General features: G+C 39.5%; 1 protein-coding gene across 5 annotated transcripts in view; it reads left to right on the top strand.

Moving 5' to 3' along the window:
* Nucleotides 1-22534, top strand: part of GRHL2 (grainyhead like transcription factor 2) — a 185177-nt gene that overhangs the window by 122218 nt on the left and 40425 nt on the right. For all 5 annotated transcript variants that reach the window (XM_074386986.1, XM_003940680.4, XM_010351422.3 and 2 more), the window contains exons 9-11: nt 10603-10761; nt 21400-21487; nt 21999-22138. In XM_074386986.1, the coding sequence (XP_074243087.1) occupies nt 10603-10761; nt 21400-21487; nt 21999-22138 (387 nt within the window). The remainder of the gene's footprint in view (nt 1-10602; nt 10762-21399; nt 21488-21998; nt 22139-22534) is intronic.

A 22534-nucleotide genomic window follows, 5' to 3' on the forward strand; every position in this document is an offset into this window, starting at 1 on the left:
TCTCTCTCACACACACACACACACACACACACACACACGACACTCTCTTCTAAGTACTTCAGCATGTAGATGGTCCTCTTTCTGCGGGATCAGGAAGACACAAGGAAGGACATAGGGTGTAAGATGTGTCTTCAGGGTCAGATGGACTTTGACATGAGGAAGTTGGAAGAAGAGCATGTGGTGGGGAGCAAAGGGGTGTCCAGAGGTGCAGAACCTGGAAAGCACAAGGAGATAGGGCACTGTGCCATTCAGGAGAGTGTGGCACTCAGGAGGGAAGTTAGTGTTAGTTGTAAAGAGGGGATGATAGAAGTCACGAGAAAGGATGATACTGCTGTGGAGAGAATTGGAGAGTGGGCAAAACAGGATCAAGGATGGGACTCAGACCCTCTCCATGTAGAAAATGTGAGGAAGAGGAGCCAGAGAAGGATGGGGTGGTGAGTAAGAGCAGAGAAGAAAGGGGAAGGAAGGAAGGAGAAGGGGGACGAAGAGGACAGGGAGAGGGCCGACAAAGTCCAATGGTTTAGGCAGTGGTTGTCCAAACTGTGGTCCTCAACAAGCAGCAACAATGTTGACTTGGGAGATTGTTAGAAGTACAAATGCTTGTGTCTCCCAACGCAGGCCCACTGAATGAGAAACTCTGGGGCTGAGGCCCTGTAACCTGTGTTGCAGCCAGGCCTCCTGGCAGTTCTGATGCACACTAAATTAGGAGACACCTGTTATAAAGATGCTGCTGAGAAGGCTGCCCTTGATTTGAAGAAAGCAATTTCAGAAGTAATTTTATACATGCCAGTAATTTATACATATGCATGTGAACAAAAGCCACATAGAAAGGCGTTCATTGCAGCATTGTTTATGGGAGGGGAAGTCCGTAAACAATCTAATGTTGAAGAAATTGTCATTCCATATTTCATGCTTTTTTTAAAGAGAGAGGGAAAACCATCTTCAGACTTTATTGTTAAGTGGAAAAAGCAAGATGCAGACCTGTATGCATTTTATGCTACTATTTGTGTAAAATAGGAAATGATGTGTATTTGTATTTGCATAACATGTTTCTAGAAGGATACTCAAGAAATTGTTGGTTGGCTGGGGAACAAGGAAGGGAGATAATTTTTGCAGTTATCCTTTTGTGCCTTTTGGATTTTGTACCATATTCAGGTATTAAAAGCTCAAAACAAGTTTTAAGTATTAAACATGAATAGAAAAAGCTTCACATGACAAATGTTAAAAAGTCGAGTGAATGAATCTTTCAGTCTGTTCTTAAATTCTTCTACGCCGGGCATGGTGGCTCACTCCCGTAATCCCAGCACTTTGGGAGGCTTAGGCGGGCAGATCATGAGGTCAGGAGATTGAGACCATCCTGGTCAATATGGTGAAAGCTGTCTCAACTAAAAATACAAAAATTAGCTGAGCATGGTGACGCTCACCTGTAGTTCCAGCTATGTGGGAGGCTGAGGCAGAAGAGTCGCTTCAACCCAATAGGTGGAGTCTGCAGTGAGCCAAGATTGCACCACTGCATTCCAGCCTGGGCAACAAAGCGAGACTGTCTCAAAAAAAAAAAAAAAAAAAAAAAATTATTCTTCTGCCTGTAAGCTCATGATTTCACCAAGCAGCCTAATCTCTTGGTTATGCAGTGTCAAAAGTCTCCCTCACACTCCTGTGCTGCTTGTGTATGAGGGAGACTTTTGACATTGCGTAATATCTGTTCAAGTGACAGCAGAGCAGGAGAAGCTGTGGCAGTTCAAAGAGCAGTGAAGGTTTCTGCCTGAGAGACTTCCCTGTGCTCTCCCCAGCAATACCTGGGACTCAACCTCTTCCAAAGTGCTCTGGAAAGAGAGATGTAATGTTTTTAAATGAATTCTCCTTAATTAAATGTTAGTTCCATTAATGCAAATCATAACTAATAGAACTTTTGGATCATCTGAAGTTAGCTTCACAAAATCCCCTGGGAGAGAATCCAGTTGGAAAGTAACAATTGTGGGAGGAAGTAGTAATCTTACAGGAAGGAGGGCTTGAACTGGGGGACCCTGGGCGGGCTAAGGAAGTCCTCCAGACAGGAGCATTTAGGAAGGTAAAATGGAGAGGGCTGTGTTGACTCTGCCATGGGGGTGAGGGCTTGGATTTCAAGAACAGGACCAGCTGAGAGACTGGGTGTCTGAAAGGAGAGAGATAATGCTGATGATAGTAAAATTCTTTAGATTTTCATGACACTACAGTTTAAAAAATGATCTCATTTAAGTGTCACAGTACCAAGGTAGGGATTGTTATTCCTATTTAAATAAGGCCCAGAAAGGTCAGACAGTGAGTCCAAGGCTGCAGTGTGAGGGTTTGCACCAGGGACACTGTTTGAGCCTCTTGGCAGATGTTTTTCTGGCTGTGCTTTCCTCTCATTATAATCGAACCTGAGTTTGGCTTCTCACCACTTGAAAGCCAGACTCAAGAGACAAAGGTTGGTGGAAGGAAAAGCAGGTTTATTTAGAAAGCCAACATAACCGTACCTTAGAGCTAACGTTCTAAGGTACCATCTTAAGTCAGTACAAACCTTAAGCTCTTCTGATGTCAGGGGTAGGAGGACAAGGAGGGGTTGAGATCCCTGGGAATTTCCTTGTCCTTGGTCAGGTCACAATGCTCCTAAAAATCGTTAGCAAAACACACATAGTTGTTTACATACTTCCCAGGCTTAGTTTTAAAAGCTACATGACTGCTGTTTTTGCGTATTATGTCAGTGCTCTAAAATCATCCTTGCCTATGTGCAGGAATGGGTAAAGACCCCTTAAACAAAAATAGAGTTACTTATGTTAGTTCTTTTGCTGTCTCACTGTCACATCACCTCACCCTCAAGCTTCAGAGAAAGCGCTTTCTTCCTCTCACGAAACTTCACTTGTGAGTTGATCTCCTCTATCCCCTGCTTCTGAGGCTCTTGGGTCCCACAGCCACTCCTCTCCGCAGCCTCTTACTTACCTCATCTCTTGCGTGTGGACACCTCCTTCATCTCAGAAGCGCACCTCTGCTTGGCCAGCTGCCTGCTCCCACTGCTCCCATCCCTCCCTCAGCTGAGGTGCTGCTGCTCCGTCTCCTTGGCCTGTCTCACTTGCCCAGCAATCACCTTCCTCTCCTCCCTTCCATTGCTCTGGCCTCTGGAAAGAGCATGGATGCTCTCCACTACTGAACACAATAGCCTTTTCTCAGTTCTCATTCTCCCGTCCTCTCTGTAACTTGGATGTTGGAGGTTGTGGCCACAGCTCTATCTGCCTCGGCCTCAGTGATGTATACTTGGCCTCATTCAGTGCTTGTTACTGGATAACGGTGATCAAAGCATCTTGGTTTGCCTCTTTCCTCACCACCTACCGCCTTTCAGGTTCGTTCCTCACCTTCCAGATATAAACCCTCCTTTCCCATTAGGGTGATCTCTCCGTATTTTCAGAGCCACCATGCTCTTTCTTTCCCTTCCATCTCTCTTTCTCCTGTTGTAAGACTCCTACAGGAAGTCTTCCCCGGTTACTTCGTTGAGCTCCCTCCTCCTCCTCCTCCTCCTCCTTCCTCCTCCACTACAACTACTAACTATTACTACTTCTCTTCTTCCTCCTCCTCCTCCCTCTTTCGATGGAGTCTCGCTTTGTCACCCACGCTGGATTGCAGTGGCGCATTCTCAGCTCACTAAAACCTCTGCTTCCCATGTTCAAGCAATTCTCCTGCCTTAGCCTCCCCAGTATCTGGGATTACAGGCATGTACCACCACGCCCGGCTAATTTTTGTATTTTTAGTAGAGATGGGTTTTACCATATTGGCCAGGCTGGTCTCGAACTCCTGACCTCAGGTGATCCACCCACCTTGGTCTCCCAAAGTACTGGGATTATAGGTGTGAGGAACCACACCTGGCCTTCTCCCTTACTTCTTAAAGCAAGCAAAGTCTGGTGTATTCAATTTAATATCTAATTATACAATTTCCACAACAGTGAATACTGTTGGATACCCACCTTTTCCTTTAGGGCAGTTCCCTGCTATATGTAGACTTCTGTATTTCCCGTGGCCTCTATATATGGCATCTTCATAGCGTGGATGGATGGAGAGAGAGAGAGAGAGAGAGAGAGAGAGAGAGAGAGAGAGAGAGAGATTAAGATATTCATGCTGAATATATAGTTGATGCTCAATTTATGATTGTTGATAGATAACTTCTGGTTAGAGCAGCTAAATCCGCGATATTAAACTGACTTTAACTACTCATATTAATCTCAGCTCTTAGGAGGTATTGCTTATGAAACCAAAAACATAGATAAAGTTGTATTTAGAAAAACAATTTGTCTTCTCTTAAGTTATTGGATAAATATTTGTTGACTGTCTACCATGGGCTTAGTACTAGGAATGGAGTGAGCTTGAGGCAGACAAGTACCCTCCTCTTAAGGGCTTTTCAGCCTCGTGGAGCAGATAATTAAACAGTAAACAAATAAGTAATAAGATAAATTCAAATAATTGTATGTGCTATGAAGAGAAAAGAAAAATTGGACAGACTCTGCCACAGGTCATGGGCCAAGGGGTTGGGAAGAGGAGGAAGAGGGGTGACATGGGATAGTCAAGGCAGGTATTTCTGAGAGTTGTCACTGGACTGAATCTGAGTGAGAAGGAGGAGCTGGCGGTGTGATGATCTGCTGGGACAGCACAGGAGGCAGAGGGCACAGCAGGCAGCCAAGGCTTGAAAGGAGAACAACCAACAATTGAGCACTGAAAGAATACGGGGAACTATGGCAGGGTATGTGAGTCCGCAGGTGTGCATCTGTGTGTACGTACACACCCGCGGAATGGAGGGGAGAAAGGAAAGAAATAGATGATCAGGAAGAAAGAAATGAAATAACAATTTGAATAAAGTACTTCCTGAAAGTGCTATGTAATTGTACGTTTTATGAAATCTAGGCATTTCTTATATCCTCAGCAAAATGGCAAACTCCCTGAGGGTGGGTGTTCTGCCTTGCACCCTGTGTTCCCATCTCCCAGCACCATGTCAGGCACAGAGAGAAGACATCAAATGACTATCTGATGAATCCATGTGTAAAACAAATGGATGGATGCCCAAAGCTGAGATTTCACATTTTCATATTATCTACTTTTAGTCTGTCTTCTGTCTCAGTTTGGCCTTGCATCTGCACACAAATCCTATCAAAATGGAAGAAGAAAGGTAAAATGTGAGAAAGCCATCTGTAAAAACTCTAAAAACCAAGAAAAGAACAGAGTAGAGAAACTGGCAAGAGCACATTTATATAGTTATATATTGTTTGTAAAAGAAAAATGTGTTCTAGTGTTAAAATGAATATTTCTTGATGTATACCTTGTACCTGTAATTTAGAGACATCGTGTGCAATTGCTTGGAAAAGATTTCTGTTCCCCCCAGTCTCAAGTATCAGGAAATAAGTAGCTTTCTCAGTCTTTAAAGAGAAACATCTTAAAAATGCAAAATACAATTGTTTAAAGAGAAAAATAAATACATCGTACCACATCACAGACGTTAACAATGTTTTGAATCCCAAATTGCTTTCTGATTCAAAGGTAGACCCATTTATTTTAATAGAAAGCTCTCAGAAAAAGGCTTAGGAGTTAATAACCAAGTTAATGTGGCAATTCTAAAGCTCATTGATTTCTGTTTATTTTAATAAAGCTTACTGCATGCATCCTGTACAGGTGAGGGGTATTACAATTTCAGCAAAGTCACTTGTCTTGGGTAGAATCCACAAAATGGGAATTGCAATTCATATGAAACAAATGACTTCTTTTTTTTTGAAGTCTTTTGTCATGAGACTACTTCTATTTCTGTAAAAGATCTTGGCACATTTAGAAACAATCTTTCTATCTGAATCAATCTTTGAACTGATGACAAAATTAAAATTTGTCTATTGTCTTCCTGAATACACCTGATCTAATGAATTCGTTCTTAAAAAATAAATTATGTGCTATTAGCATTATAGAAAAACAAGCGAGGTTTAAAAAATATTATATGAGCATTCGTAACTTTCTTAACACTTGGGAGACAGATAGATTGTTTATGGCATTTATACACTCTTTACATAATCAAGGCTTCCACCAAAGTAAAAAATAACTTTCTGTGCTTGACATTTGGATGAACATTTGGTAGAGGAAATTATACCTTTTTCTTAAGCCTCTCTAATACATATTTACAAACAAGTGCTTTGTAGATGTACTTCCAAGTAATTTGCTTTCACATTTGCCTGCTGTGCTTAGAGCTGAGATATGGTTGGGTTTGCAAGATGAAACAAATGAATGCTTATCAGTTTCCAAGCCAGGGTTTTAGTTAATGTCCTTCTATGACTTCCCAATACTCCTCCCCACCCCCAATTTCAGTTAAAGTTCAACCATTTGGGTTTTGAGTGCAGTATAGCGAGACTATAATTGATACCATCAGGCCCTGAAACTGTGCTTTGCTAGTGGGTCAGGCAGCTGGGCAAAAGGAAAACAATGCCAACCCCGCCTTTTAAGTTCCCTGGGAGCTGACAACACAATGTAGCAGAAAAAGCAGATTCTTGTGTTGTTTACTTTTAATGGAATTAGGAGGCCTTGAATCAGAGAGAGCCCATTAGAGCTTCTTCTAAAGACTTCTCTCTATTGAGAGAACCTAGACCAAGTGTCTCCCAGTTGAGTCTGATGTGTGGTAGCTTATTTGACCTTTAAAGACCATCTCTCCTGGGTGGCTGGTTTTTATAACTTCTCCAGGGAAAATTTAGTCTATGTATTGTAGTATATTACCACTAAGCAGTTATTTCAGTGGGTCTAGTGGGTCTGTCCCACTTAAATGGCCCTTGTAAATATTCACAATCCATCACTTTGGCTCTTAGTTGAGACGAGCTGATAAGGCCACACTTAATACTGCTTCCTGCCTGTCTGAGTGTGTGTCCACTGTGAGTGACATGTGGTTAAATCAGTGAGCCAACCATGAATCTTAATAGCTTAGGAAATATTCAGCAGAACACTTTTCTCCTCTGGCTCCTGTAGTTCTAGACAGGCTTTATGAGGGAGTGGAAAACAACCAGTCCGTGTTAAGACTCTTGTATATTATGGCCACCAGCAGGAAGATCTCTATGAAGCACATGGCCAGAATGATGAACAGCGGCATAGCTCACCAGAGTGATCATTTGCTTTGCTGACACATAACTGCGTTGGTACATTCAGCCAAGATATCTTTCAGGTGTTCTCAGAAAAGTATCCTTTTTTTTTTTTTTTTTTTTTGTTAACCTAAAGGTTAGTGTTTGATGAAGCTGTTGTAATCTTTAGAGCACCACCATACGTTCTCTCTCAATTTTCCCTCTGACTTCTGTGATCCCAGGAACCATAACTAGTGCATCTATGCTAGCGCCTAGCACAGCCCCAGGAGGTTGGTAGGCACTTCAAAAATATTTCTTGCGTGAATGACTTAAATAAAAATTCCCTGCTATTAGGCCTTCTCTAGGGACAGTAGACAGCACTTTCTGTCTGTGTGACTGTAGTGGGCAAAATACTTTTGTCATGGAAAATCGGTAGGAGAATCAGATACAGCATGTCCTGTCCTTTCCCCCTCCCTTCCCTTTTCTCTCCCTCCCCCTCCCCTCCCCTCCCATGACAGAGTTTTGCTCTTGTTGTCCAGGCTGGAGGGCAATGGCACTACCTCGGCTCACTACAACCTCCACCTCCCAGGTTCAAGAGATTCTTCTGCCTCAACCTCCAGAGTAGCTGGGTTTACAGATGCCCTCCACCACCCTGGCGAATTTTTATTTTTATTTTTAGTAGAGATGAAGTTTTACCATGTTGGTCAGGCTGGTCTCGAACTCCTGATGTCCAGTGATCCACCCACCTCAGCCTCTCAGAGCGCTGGGATTACAGGCCTGAGCCACCCAGCCTGTGTGTTCTTTCTTAGTAGTCTCTATCACCCAGTTCCTCTGAATCACCTGACATTTGCATCTTTAGTCACTCTCTTTTTCTTTACTGTTTCTCAGTCCTTGTCAGGCCCCTGCTCTAAGTCCAGTGAATGTGTGGGTTTGTATTTCACTAGTGTTCTCCAGGCCCGGGGCTCTGTTTTGTCTTCCTGGGGACTCTGTACACACCTGCCTCTCTGCACACAACACAGAAGACCACTCTCCATTGGTCATTGCTGGATCACTCATCTGTCTCCCTCTTGGACCGTCAGCTCCCTGAGGCAGAGGTTTGGGTTTCTTTTCTAAGCCCTGTATCTAATGTTGTGTTTCACACATTGTGGGCTTGTGTGGAAGTTTACAGACTGAAAACATGAATTAAAGAAATGAATGAAGAAAATGAATGTATCGGTAGTTAGATTATCTTTATTTTTTAAAGCAACTTTTAATGATATATATTTAAGATATAAACATGATGTTATGGAATACCTGGAGATACTTTATCTATCATCTAATATCCATCTTCTCACATAGTTACCCATTTCTGTTTTTGGCAAGAGCAGCTAAAATCTACTCATTTAGCATGGAATCCATATACAGTACACTTTTTCTTTTTCCCCTGACTTCCCATCTACAGTACAGTTTTATTACTGATGATCCTCATGTTGTACCATAGGTTGCTAGATTTGTTGGCAGAATTAGATTGTCGGTGAGCACTTGTTTTCAGACAGTGGTTGGAAGTGTGAGAGCCCAGGGGTCAGGGCACAGGGTTGCTGTGATCAGCCTGTCACTAAGCCCTGTCACCTGGCCTGACTGCTATGGATGTGGCACCCTACTAAGACATTCCTCAGTGCCAGTTGAGGACCTCACAAATAAAATAAAAATGAGGTTTATAGAGATGTAGCACTAAAAGTGAGATGCCTGGATTGCCAGAAGCCTGCAGGCATTGGGTTTGAAATGAACTAGATTGGGTCTAGTAGTTAGATCAAAAATTCAAAACGCCTTTATTTTATTCATTTATTTTGAGACAGGATCTCGCTCTGTCACCCAAGCTGGAGTGGAGTGGCACGATCTCAGCTCACTGCAGCCTCGACCTCCCAGGCTCAAGCAATCCACCCATCTCAGCCTCCCAAGTAGCTGGGACTACAGGCGTGCACCACCCGGCTAATTTTTAACCTTTTTGTAGAAATGAGATCTCACTGTGTTGCCCATCCTGGTTTCAAACTCCTGAGCTCAGGCAACCCCCATGCTTTGGTTGCCCAAGGTGCTGGGATTACAGGCGTGGTCCACTGCACCTGGCTGAAAGACCTTTAATATGCAGCCCGTTTCTCATGGCTTTGCATCCTACAAAGCTGCTCTCCATAGTGTTGCTGTGATGTGAGGAACTTCAGGTCCAAGGCTTCAAGGTGAATGGAAAACCCAGGGAATCAAATAAGACAAGTGTTAAATAGTACATCTAATGACATAGTTTTCAGAATACATAATTGTACAATTTTAAAGCAATGAATAATTTAACATTTTAAATAAAAATAATACATGTGGCATCAAGTGAAAATCGTACCAAGAGTATAAGAGAGTGTGCCTGGATCTCCCCACAAACCACCTCTTAATCATCACTGTAGTTACCACGTAAATCTGTGTGCTACACTTATACCTCAACTCCACGATAAATCACTTTTAAATAGTATCAGTGGTCTGCCACCCACTATGTAAAATGAGTAGAAATTTAGCTATTTACACTCCTCCCTCTCTTCTTACCAATATTTTATAATAAAATTATTTTTAGTTCTTTTGTTGGTCAGTACTATAATCTTATGAATTTCCTCCAGTTTCCATTTTTTGGAATTCATGTGGTTTCCCTTGTGTCTCTTGATGTCCCTGTGCTGTAAGGTGAGGATGTTGATGCCTTCACTACACCTTCCCTCCCCTGTTTCAGATCTTACTTTTACCAGCTCCTCTTTTACTTTTCGCTAACATGGAAGTATATTGGTATCTATATTTTGTCCTGCAGGGAGCGATCCTAAAGGGAAAAATGAAATCTGAAGACATTACGTGACTTGAGTAAAGTTTTTTAGCTGGTTGATGTTACAGCTGGGGCTAAAACCTGGGGCATTTGACTCCCATTTTAGTAGGCTTTCTGCAGATAAACTCAGTGATTCACTCATCTAATGTTTATTGAATGCTTATTTTCCTCCAGGCACTAGGTACCAGTACAAAAATAATAGGTGGTCTCAAATTGCATGCTTTATAATCAAGGAAGAAAGATAGATATGCAAACAAATAACTAGGTTTCAATGCAATAATGTGCAAAGGAAGGTGCTGTCTGATTTTTTCTTTATATTCCACAGGTCAGAGATTAGAATAACTGCTATAACTATTAAAAGTGGTAGCTTTGATGTACTGAGGAAACAGTGTTTTACTCAGGCCACTTATGCATATTTAAAAAATAAGTAAGACTTGGCTGATATGCTTCCAGGAAAGTAATTTAAGTGACCTATTTCAAGATTAAATATGAAAGCAGATTTAAAAAATAATGTGTAATTATAAATTATATGTTTTATGCTCAGCATATTTTTATGTGAAAAGAACATTAAAATATTCTTCAGTTGTCCTTACGGGGTTGTTTAGTGTTTTGACTTAAAGTCTAAGGTTTATGCATTTGTTGTACATTCTTTTTATGGTGACTTGTGAACTTTTTTTTTTTTCCTTTCCTCAGATTTTCATCACTGTGAATTGCTTGAGTACAGATTTCTCCTCCCAAAAAGGGGTGAAAGGACTTCCTTTGATGATTCAGATTGACACATACAGTTATAACAATCGTAGCAATAAACCCATTCATAGAGCTTATTGCCAGATCAAGGTCTTCTGTGACAAAGTAAGTAAAGATGACAGTGTTTTTTTTTTTTAATAAAGGTGTCTTTGTTATTAGATATTACTTTTAATGGCATTTCTCCCTGGTCACCTTCACTTGTCCAGTGGTGTCAAAATAGTTATTTAACTCTTCACAGTGGGAGTGGTAATCTTTTATTCTCAGTTTCTGTTAGATATCTAGGAAGTCTTCAGTCAATGGTATTTTTTTTTCAGTTTATCATTTTTATCACTAACTTAATGACTGACTGACTGTTTCTTAGTCAGCTCAGACTGCTATAGCCAACTACCATAGACTGGGTGGCTTAAACAACTGAAATGTATTGCTCAAAGTTCTAGCGGCTGGAAAGTTCAAGGTCAAGGCGTCAGCTAATGTGGATCCTAGTGAGGGCTCTCTTCCTGGCTTGCAGACAGCTGTCTTCTCACTGTGTCCTCACGTGGCATAGAGCACGTGCACAGCTCTCTGGTATCTCTCTTCCTAAGGACACTAATTTTATCATAAGGACTCTATCCTCATGACCTCATCTAAACCCAATTACCTCCCCAAAATTTCACCCCCAAATACCATTATATTGGGAATTTGGGGTCCAACTTATGACTTTGGGGGCACACAAACTTTATAACACATTGTGCTGTAAGTTTGATCCAATTAGATAGCTCAAATAATAGATTAATACTCTTTACTGGGTGGAAACCCTGTCCCAGAGCATATTGGTACATCTGTTATTATGGGTTAAATGGGACCTTATCCAGGACTTTTTGGAATGGAAATAGCACTTACAAAATAAGTTCATTAGTACATATGCACTTAGTAAACATGTACTTTGAATCTCCCTCAATCCCACCCCAAAAGAGTAAAAAAATTTGAACAGCAAAACTTAAAACCCCATGATTAGGTGACAGGAGATCGTCACAAATCCCAAATATGAATAGGACCAAGCATCAACAGTTTCAAAACCTGTGTGATATCAGCATTTGTGAGGGAAAGTAATGGGGCCACTTGATAGCCAAATAACAGAAAACCTACAAAATTGTCCAAAGTACTCACTGGAAAATGAAGTGGGTGTCTCAGGACAGCAGGTGAGACTCGGGTGGGAGGGAACAGATCTAGTGGATTTGCATTTGCTGGTGAGTGCAGGGGACTGAGCATTGAAATATTATGAGCTCTATGAACTCTGAGAAGTTAGAAACTAAAGTTTCTTTCTAAGGCAAAACCCGGCTCTGGAAACAAAAAGTGCTCAGAGTAAAGTCTAAGCTGAGTTGGAAAAAAAAAAAAAAAAAAAAAAAAAAAAGGTGAAAAGGAAAGAGGAGGTCAAAATAAAAGTGAAGATGAAGATGGGACGAAATACAGAGTAGGCAGATCTCAGAAAAATCTGACTATTTTTGTATCACTTTGTGAATACAGCAGATGGGGAGCTTGGGAGCATGAAGCTAGAGGAAATCCTGGCTGACTCATTTCACTTGAAAATGACCAAGAGAAAAGAAAAAGCAATTAAATCCCATACAATGTTTCATGAGAAAAGAGATTAAGATCAGACTGCCTTCCCTATGAATAATGAATACCTATCAAAAAGGCCTATAAAACAGGTGAAATCTGTAGCCTAATATTTCAAAATGAGCTAAATGAAATTAAAGAAATAATGGAAGTTTGAAGATCAACATAAATCACAATTTGAAAAACTCAACTTGAGATGTGTAGAAAAAGTAGAATGACTTGAAAGGAGATGAGATGGAACTTATGGAATTTAGAAATAAAGGATTAAAATATATTAGAAATAAAAACTGTGCTAGAAGCAGTACAGAGTAAATAAATGTAAAAGATAATGCTTTAAGAAAACAAGCTGGAAATCAACAAAATTTTTAAAATCAGAGGAAATGAAGACAGAGGTGTGAGAGAAAATACAGATATAGATGAAAGGTAAAGAAGATGTAATATAGGCCAGGTGCATGGCTCACACCTGTAATCCCAGCACTTTGGGAGGCCAAGGTGGAAGGATCACATGAATCCAGGAGTTTGAGGCCAGCTTAGGCAACAAAGCAAGACCCTCATCTCTACAGAAAAATGTAAACATTACCCAAGTTCAGTGATACATGTCTGTAGTCCTAGGTACTCAGGAGGCTGAGGCAGGATGATTGTTTGAGTCCAGGAGTTTGAGGTTGCAGTGAACTATGCTCCAGCCTGGGTGACAGAGTGAGACCCTATCTTTAAAAAAAAATTCAGCACACGTATAATATAAATCTTTGAGAAAAAAAAGTGGGAAGGTGGAATAATAAAAATATATATGCTTTAAATATGCATTTAAATACATATGCTCTAAGGAAAACTTTAAACAGAAAATGTATGTATTTAAGCAGCCCACCACCCACTTAAGAAAATTGATCCAGTATAACCAATACCAAATAGTTAAGTTATTGGACTTTTTGAAAAAAGAAAATAATATTATTTGGGCATCTCAGTAAATAAAATAGATATTAAATCACTTATAAGGCAAATTTGATTATCAAACTTTTCAACAGCAATACCTTGTCAGAAGACAATGTTATTTAAGGTAATGAAGTAAAGAAAATATGAGCCAAGAATTTTACACACAGCCAAAATGACTTTGAAGCATAAAGAGAAACAGGCACAACAAAATAAAATAAACTCCCTAAATCCAGAGAATATTTCTTCTCAGAGACTCCAGTGATGAACAAACTTTAGACAAGCAATGTTACTGTAAAGACACTGATAAAATGACTGGTGGTGAGCATTCAGGATGTGTTTGCCTGTAGATCTTATTCCAAATGATGGCAGAGACAGTGTGACAGTATATTCTGATAAGGTAGACATTGTACAATTATTTTAAAATCGGGAAGGATAGGAAGGAGGGTATATAAAAATAAGTTGACTGACCGCTTATAGATATTCCTTGTAAATGAAAGAATACTACTTCATATTAGATGCTGGGGAGAGAGAGGAAGGGAGAGATGATATTAGTAGCCAGTTCACTATTGCCCATCACTCTTCTTTAAAAATTATTTTTCCATAAGTTATTGGGGTGCAGGTGGTGTTTGGTTACATAAGTTCTTTAGTGGTGATCGGTGAGATTTTGGTGTGCCCATCACCTGAGCAGTACACACTGTACCATATTTGTAGTCTTGTATCCCTTGCCCCCCTCGCACTTTTCCCCAGAATCTCCCAAAGTCCATTGTATCATTCTTATGCCTTTGCATCCTTATAGCTTAGCTCCCACATGTCAGTAAGAACATGTAATGTTCGGTTTTCCATTCCTGAGTTACTTCACTTAGAACAATAGTCTCCAATCTTATCCAGGTCACTGCAGATGCTGTTAATTCAGCCCATCACTCTTAAATGTGCTGCAGTCAGTTGTATTAAAGGTCTATGTGCTGTTAGCGTTCCTGAGAGTTCTGGTTTAGCAATAACCGAGCATTGAGAGAAGTAGCCTCCTGTGAGCAGAGAGCAGTGGCAGGAGGAAGCAGAGATGGGCCATGACAATTTCAGTTAATGCCAAGCATCCAGCTATCAGAGCAGCACAGCAATCAAAGTTTCCATGACACTGGTAGGACAATAGTACACAGTAGGACAGTTTAGGACAGTTCACAGTAGGACAGTTCACAATGCACACTACACAGTAGGATAGTACACAATAGGACAGTTCACAGTACATAGTAGGACTGTAGGATAGTACACAGTAGGACAGTTCACAGTACACAGTAGAACAGTTTCCATGACACAGCAATCAGTAGGACAGTTTCCAGGACAGCAGGGAGGTTTCTGTGACAATTTCTAGAGGACTGTTAAATCAATAGACATAGTTGTGTAGAAACGGTGAAATATCAAAGGTACTGACAACATAAGTAATTTCCCCAGAGACACATCAGTTTGAAATCTAGGACTAATTTCAAACTCATTCTCCTGGAATTGATAAATAACTTTATACAAAAAATACTGAAATGACAACTGGCAATTCAAAACCTCAACAAAGAGCCAAAGTGGCCTTTAAAAACAAAACAAATAAAAAAAATCAGCTTATGTCTTTAATTCAGCAATATTAAATATTAAGAAACATTTTCAAGCAATGTGTAAGAGATCTTTTTTAAAGCCTAAATAACAAAGCATTTAAATAATTTGAATTCCCTTACTTCATTTCAGATATTGCAGGGGAGACTGTAGAATCCTCCTCTATGAATCCCCTTCTTAGACATAAGGAATAAAGTTAGAAATGAGTAGAAAGAGGGGGAAGAATTAGAGGAATGTGGCAATCCATTCATTTTCACTTTGGCAGTTGGAATTAAAAGTGAGAGAAAGGGTTAAGGATTCTTCTAAAATTATTTTACATTATAGTGTTAATGCAATAAGTAATAAGAAAAAGAATAAAAGCCTGCAGAATGCATGGAGAATGTTCTATTGTTGTTCACCTATGTCCTAGAACGAGAGGGACTATAAGACGCTAAGAGGGCAAAGAAAATTATTGATTGATTATACCTTTTGTTTAAAAATATTTTTATACATTTTCATTCAGTTATTTTAACCTCTAAAAGGGAGAGGGCTAAAAAAAAAAAAGGATTATATGGATTTTTCCAAAGCAGTTTTTTCCTGAAGTCATGCTAAGAGGGTAATCTGTGACAAGGAAATACACGGTTGGGAGAACAACTTATTTCTGTGAACATGTTTGTAAATATGCATGAAAACTGGGAAGAGTATGTCAACAAATACCTTGCCAATCAGAAAGTAGGTGGCATTTCCAATAGCTCCTGTTTTGCCTATCAGTCTAGTAAATTTCAGTACTAAATAAAAGAAAATGGCTGGAGAATGTTGGGTAAATGGTAAGCATTTATTCCAAGTCAGTAGTGATGTCCAGAAGTTCTAGCAGGTAGTTACACATCCTAATGTTGAGGTTTGGGGGTGGGGGGTGGTGGGGTCAGGAAACTCATAAGGAGGAAATCTTATGGGTCCTGCAGGGTGGATTCATCGTAATTACTGCCAATTTCTTTAACAAACTAGACCCCAAATCTTTTGATATAATTTGTCATCATGTTTGCAGCTTTCATTTCAAAATCTAGGTAAAACTAATTCCTGAGAGATTAAAAAAAAAGTTTAATATTTGTACCTTTCAAATGGGTGTGTAAATACAAATGCCCAATTCGAATTATCCTTTCAGGCAAAAGAGCTGAGAGCTATTCCATTTTAAAACCATAAATTTTCTCATCACAGTCTACAGTTTTCAAAGATGGAATTCTGTGCTATTTACAGTTCTCCACCTTGACTTCTAATTAATACACCTGTGAGACTGCAGATGAAAATAAAGGGTTTCCCTAACCTGGGGTATTAAGATGCTTCTACTGGAATGCATGTCTTAATACATTTTAAAAATTCAGGATCTGTGTATATAGCTATATAGATGCCTATGTGTATATCTTTATGCTAACATTAAATACTTTTGCAATCTTTTGTGAAGATTTTGTATTACTGAAAACAATAGCTACATATTATGGAAAAACTGAGAAAGCCACATTTTCTTAAAATGTAAGAGGAACAACTTAAGTGTTAAATAAAAAACAAAGACAGCCATCACCTCTCAAGTGGCAGCAAAAATGATCACAATATAGGCAGGAATTTTTCAGATGTGTTTTCCAAATTTAACACTCTATAGTGAATATTTAGATGGAGGGAATTATTTTCAAATGATGAATTTGGTATTTGTAGTGAATTATACTCTTCTGGAAGAACTAGACTTTTGCACTTTAATAAGAATAGAAAGAATATTTTCTAAAAGCCTTAGGTCACAAAGAATCATAGGAAGAGGTGGAATATTTGGAAGGTCTCACTCAAGGGATGTTTTCTCCACCTTCATTGAATGTATTGAAGCTTCCCGGGGTCACTGTGAAGTGGAAAGCTTTATTCTAGAAATAAGAATTGTGGTTCTCTCAAGAGTAGATACTATCAAAATTGTTTTGTCATGCTGATAGCCGGGCATTCTGGGCAGTAAATCTCTTTTGTAGAAGACTCACCATCTGCTTTATAGATACCTTATCTTTTATGTTAATTCTTTGGGTTTGGCATACAAAAGAATGCCTGAAAAATAACAAGCAAGTGATTTTTCTAAAAATCTACATTGAACATACAGGCTCACTTCATTTTATTGTGCTTTGCTTTATTATGCTTCACAGAAAATAAATTTTTACAAATAGAAGGTTTATGACAACCCATATCAATCAAGTTGATCAGCTCCATTTTGCCAACAGCATGTGTTCACTTCATGCCTCTGTGTCACATTTTGTTGATTCTCTCAACATTTCAAATGTTTTCATTATTATTATGTCTGTCATTGCAATTTGTGATCAGTGATCATTGGTGTTACTATTGCAAGTGTTTTTGAGCACCCCCAACTCCACCCATATAAGATGGTGAACTTCATTGATCAGTGTTGTGTAGTGTTCTGACTGCTCCAAGAGAGACTTGGGAAAACCACTTATTAGTGTGAACATGTTTATAAATATGCATGAAAACTGAGAAGCCCTTCCCCAGTCTCTCCCCTCTCTTCCTTTGGTCTTCCTATTGCCTGAGACACAACAATATGAAACCAAGCCAATTAATAAACCTACAATGGCCCCTGAGTGTTCAAGGGAAAGGAAAGTTGCATCTCTCTCACTTTAATCAAAAGCTAGAAATGATTAAGTTTAGGGAGGAAGGCATGTCAAAAGCTGACATAGACCAAGAGCTGGGCCGCTTGTAACACTTAGCCAAGTTGTGAATGCAAAGGAAAAGTGCTTAAAGGAAATTAAAAGTGCTACTCCAGTGAACACACAAATGATAAGAAAGCCAAACAGCCCTATTGATGTTGTGGAGAAAGTTGTGGATAGAAGATTAAACCAGCCACAACATTCCCTTAGGCCAGAGCCTAATCCAGAGCACTGCCCTAACTCTTTTCAACTCTGTGAAGGCTGAGAGAGATGAGGAAACTGCAGAAGAAAAGTTTGAAGCTAACAGAGATCACTTTATGAGATTCAAGCAAAGAGGTCATCTCCATAACATAAATGTGCAAGATTAAACAAGTGCTGATGTACAAGCTGCAGCAAGTTATCCAGAAGATGTAACTAATATCATTGATGAAGGTGGCTATGCTAAACAACAGATATTCGTTGTAGAAGAAACAGCTTCCTATTGGGAGATGTCACCTAGGACTTTCATAGCTAGAGACAAGTCAATTCCTAGCTTGGAAGGAATTGAAAGGAGAGGCTTTCTTGTTAGGGGGTGATGCAGCTGCTGTCTTTAAGTTGAGGTCAGTGTTCATTTACCATTTAAAAAATCCTAGGGTCCTTAAGAATCTTGCTGTATCTAGTCTGCTTTTGCTCTGTAAATAAAACAACAAAGCCTGGATGACAGCTGATGTGTTTTCAGTGGGCTTAATTTTAAGCCCACTGTTGAGACCTACTGCTCAGGAGATCCCTTCTAATTGACAGTGTTCCTAGTCACCCAAGAGCTCTGGTGAAGATGTACAAAAAGATTAGTCTTGTTTTCATGCCTGTGAACACAGCAATGCCCATTCTGCAGCTCATGGATCAAGGAATAATTTTGATTTTCCAGTCTTATTATTTAAGAAATACGTTTGATAAGGCTGTTGCTGCTGTAGATAGTGATTCCTCTGATGGATCTGGGCAAAAGAAATGGAAAGCCTTTTGGAAAGAATTCCCCATTTCAGATGCCATTGAAAACATTCACAATTCATGTGGGAGAAGGTCAAAATATTCACATTAACAAGAGTTTGGAAGAAGTTGATTCCAGCCCTCATGGATGACTTTGAGGTGTTCAATACTTCAGTAGAGGAAGTAACTGCAGATGTGACGGAAATAGCAAGACTAGAACTGGAAGTGGAGCCTAAAGATGTGATTGAATTGCTGTGATCTCATATGAAAATTTGAACATATGCCGAGTTGTATCTTACAAATGAGCAAAGAAAGTGAGACAGAATCTACTACTGGTGCAGAGCCCATGAACATTGTTGGAATGACAACAAAGAATTTAGAATATTACATAAAGTTAGTTGATAAAGCAGCAGCAGGGCTTCAGAGGATTGATTCCGATTTGGAAAGAAGTCTTACTGTGGGTAAAGTGCTATCAAACAGCATCACATGTTACAGAGAAATCTTTCCTGAAAGTGAGAGTTAATTGGTACATCAAACTTCATTTTTGTCTTATTGTAAGAAATTGCTATATCACCCCAACCTTCAGCAACCTTCACTCTGGTGAATCAGCAGCTATCAACATCGAGATAAGACTATCTATTAGCAAAAATATTACAACTTGCTAAAGCCTCAGTGTGTCTTTTTTTTTAAACAAGTATTTTTTAAAATATGTATGTTTTTTAGACATAATGCTATTGCACACTTGATATACTACAGTATAGTGCAAACATAACCTCTCTATGTACTGAGAAACCAAAAACAAAAATGTGTGACTCTCTTTATTTCAATATTTGGTTTATTGCGGGGGTCTGGAACTGAACCCACAGTATCTCTGAGGTATGCCTGTATATAAATCTTGAAACAGATTAATTCTTGTCGCCTTCCTCATAAATAGCACAGAATAAAACATTAAGTCAGAAATCAAATTCCTTGACCCAACTTTGGGTGTTTCTTGGGGCAGCTGTAATTTATACAGGTTAACAAATATCTAAATTTTATTTATATTAAATGTTACATCATACAGAGCTCCAAACACATAGAAAAATGCGTTTCATGGACCCAATTAAAAAATAGTTTCTATTACGGACTTTACTATTTTGAAGAACCCATTTGCTTATGTTTCACATCCCATTGAAGATTGTGTCTGCACATTTAACACTTCAGTTTTTGAAAACATGTTTTCTAGCACAAAAACTGTGTAAAACCTTTATATATCATGAAGAGACTTCCCAAACAGTTTTATATTTTATGCTCCTCTTGCTGTGAGTTGCCATGATCTACGAGTGTAAATGACAATTCAAAATTTCAAATGAAGCACTATAAAATTACCCCCCTTGGTAGTAAGTAAAATAATGATTCCATTTGGTAGTTTTAAAAATATAAAAATGTATATTTAAATCATCTGGTTAAAATATGAAGCTATTTCAATTCTATTATGTAAAGCTCTTAGAAATCCCCTGGCACAGAGTTAGCTGTTATTACTCATTCTCTAAAAATTAGTTTAAAAGCCACAAACCATCTCTTCTGTGGAGCTTTCATGGACCACAAATTCTCATTGTGTCATAGCATCATGTTGGCCAGAATTGGGAATCTGCTTTTCTACAAAAGCCAATTTGATGGGCAAAAACTATGTCTCATTGTTTTATATAAGCCAAACCATTTGTGTGTCTTTTTCTGTGAATTGCCTACTACATGACTCTTGTCCATTTTTCTTTTAGTATGCTAGCTGTTTTTAAAATTTGAATCATTATTTATATGTTAAGGATTTGACATTTGCTATTTTATTGCAAGTATTTTCACCAACTTGTCCTTTGTCTCTTAATTGATTTGCATACAGAAGGATTACATTTTTATATTATTAAATCTTACCTGTTTTATACATGATGATGTGGGGACAATTTCTGAAGGGTGAAAGGTTGCTGACTGCTGTGCATTGCTGCTCACTAAATATGGCACCACAATGGGCAAGAACTGCAAATGTGAATCTGAAACTTAGGGAAGGAGTTTAGGTTGGAGATGTCGATCAGAGTGTCACCTGCCTAGTGCCTTGTGAAAACAAAGATGCAGATTAATTCTTCCACGGCAAGAGTGGAAATAGAGCAAGGTAAAGGAACCCATGTTGGAATGTCTGTATTTGGGGGACAAGGAGAAATTAAAATGAGTTAGCAAAGCTTGTATAGAGAAATAAGCAAAGAGAAAAGATAGAGCATCACCATAGGCAATGAAGTAAAGAGATATAAGGTGATGGTCAATTGGTTAAGTAGGATACGATTTGGCAATTTAGCAAGAGGAACCCATGAAAAAGCCAAGCTGCAAAAACAGAGGAGCCAAAAGGAGTTGAATAGATGAAACATTTTTTTGTTTGGTTGGATGAGCACCATCTCTAAGAACATATCGAAATATTGAAACAAAAACAAAAATTATATGTACAAAGTGGTCCTACGTTTTATGTGCTTTTCTGATGGCTTCTTTCATTTCCACTACTATAATATTTTTTTGAAGTTTAAAAGTAAAGCAAAGGAAACATTTTATAGGGAATTCACATTTTAAAGCCCTCTTCATGCCTAGGAATAAATTTAATGGGTCAATGCTTCATCTTCTGTCATTTTATTATAATCACTAAAGTTACTTAATGGGTTTCACCGGGTTTGGGAACTGGGTTGATTCTTTCCATATGGATTGAAAACGGAATTTCTTTAAATAGGAAAGATACCAAAAAAGGAGAGAAAATCCAGGAGAGGCAGGATCCCTCACAGGTCACAAATGTGGCATAGACTTATGAGTGCTCATGGCTTTCAGGGCCAAAGCTCAGCCTTACCAGAGGAATGGAAACGGGGCTGCCTGGTTTCCTCCACTGCTGTATTGTTTCATATCCTCATGACTTACGTGTGACATGACTTTTGCATGCTCTGCTAATATGCCTCGCATTGCCTATTTGTTTTTTCTTTTTTCCTATCAGGGAGCAGAAAGAAAAATTCGAGACGAAGAGAGAAAGCAGAACAGGAAGAAAGGGAAAGGCCAGCCTTCCCAAACTCAATGCAACAGCTGTGAGTTTCACCGAGACTAATGTTGCTTTCTACAGGGGAGACTCGATGTGGGCTGTGTCCACTAGGGGAATAGGTGGAAAAAGTGGGTTGCAGGTATAACTACATACATACAAGGCATGGCTTGCTTTCCCCTGGCAGTGGAGACAGGTGATTGATTATCCCTGTGAAAAGCAAATAGAATCACATGAGCACAGTGTGTTTGAGCTAGGAAGGACTTCGTAATAGCGTGGAGATCAACATCCTCCTTCTGCAGACAAGGAATCTTGGGTGCATAAAGGGACAGAAGGGTGTGAGGGATCCTATGCTTCACCTCAGGAGTGCTCAGTTGAAGTCCACGCTCCTGTTGGTTTTGCTGGGTTAGGGGTAGTGGGGGATGCTAAAGTTTATTCACATTTGTGGTATTCAAAAAGCTTCATAGGAGAAAGCCATGGACTTTAAGACTCGGACCTAGAGTTGAGAGTTCTTAGGCATACATTGCTCTGTCATTTATGAGTTTTGTGATCCCATCCAGCATCTGATGGGAAGTTGGCCGCCATCCCTTTACAGAAGAAGAGTGACATCACCTACTTCAAAACCATGCCTGATCTCCACTCCCAGCCAGTTCTCTTCATACCTGATGTTCACTTTGCAAACCTGCAGAGGACCGGACAGGTATGACCTACCAGCGAATGTCCACCTCCCACTCATCCACAGGGCAGGTAGGGCCTTACAATAGAAGCACAGCGTTGACTTCAAAAATAACTTACCTTCCATTTACTAGAGAAAAAGTCAATGTCATTCCCTCTAGTAAATGCATTTTTATAGAAGGGAATGTCTCAGGAGAGGAGACTAAGTCGGAGAGGAGAGTAAGCTGATATTAGTGAAGTCTTGACAAAGAGTGGAAGAGGAAGAAAGTAAGAAGGCGGATAACCTTAAGCTGTGTTCTGACAGCTTTGTCGTGGCCGGGATTATCCTGACGCAATAGAGCTCCACCTAATGGTGGGAAGTTGAACTGCACCTAAAACTTCATGGAGTTGCACAAGGGGAAAGTCTCGGCTTAAAGAAAAC

This window comes from Saimiri boliviensis, chromosome 15 (assembly GCF_048565385.1).
Source record: "Saimiri boliviensis isolate mSaiBol1 chromosome 15, mSaiBol1.pri, whole genome shotgun sequence".
NCBI classification, from domain to species: domain Eukaryota; kingdom Metazoa; phylum Chordata; class Mammalia; order Primates; family Cebidae; genus Saimiri; species Saimiri boliviensis.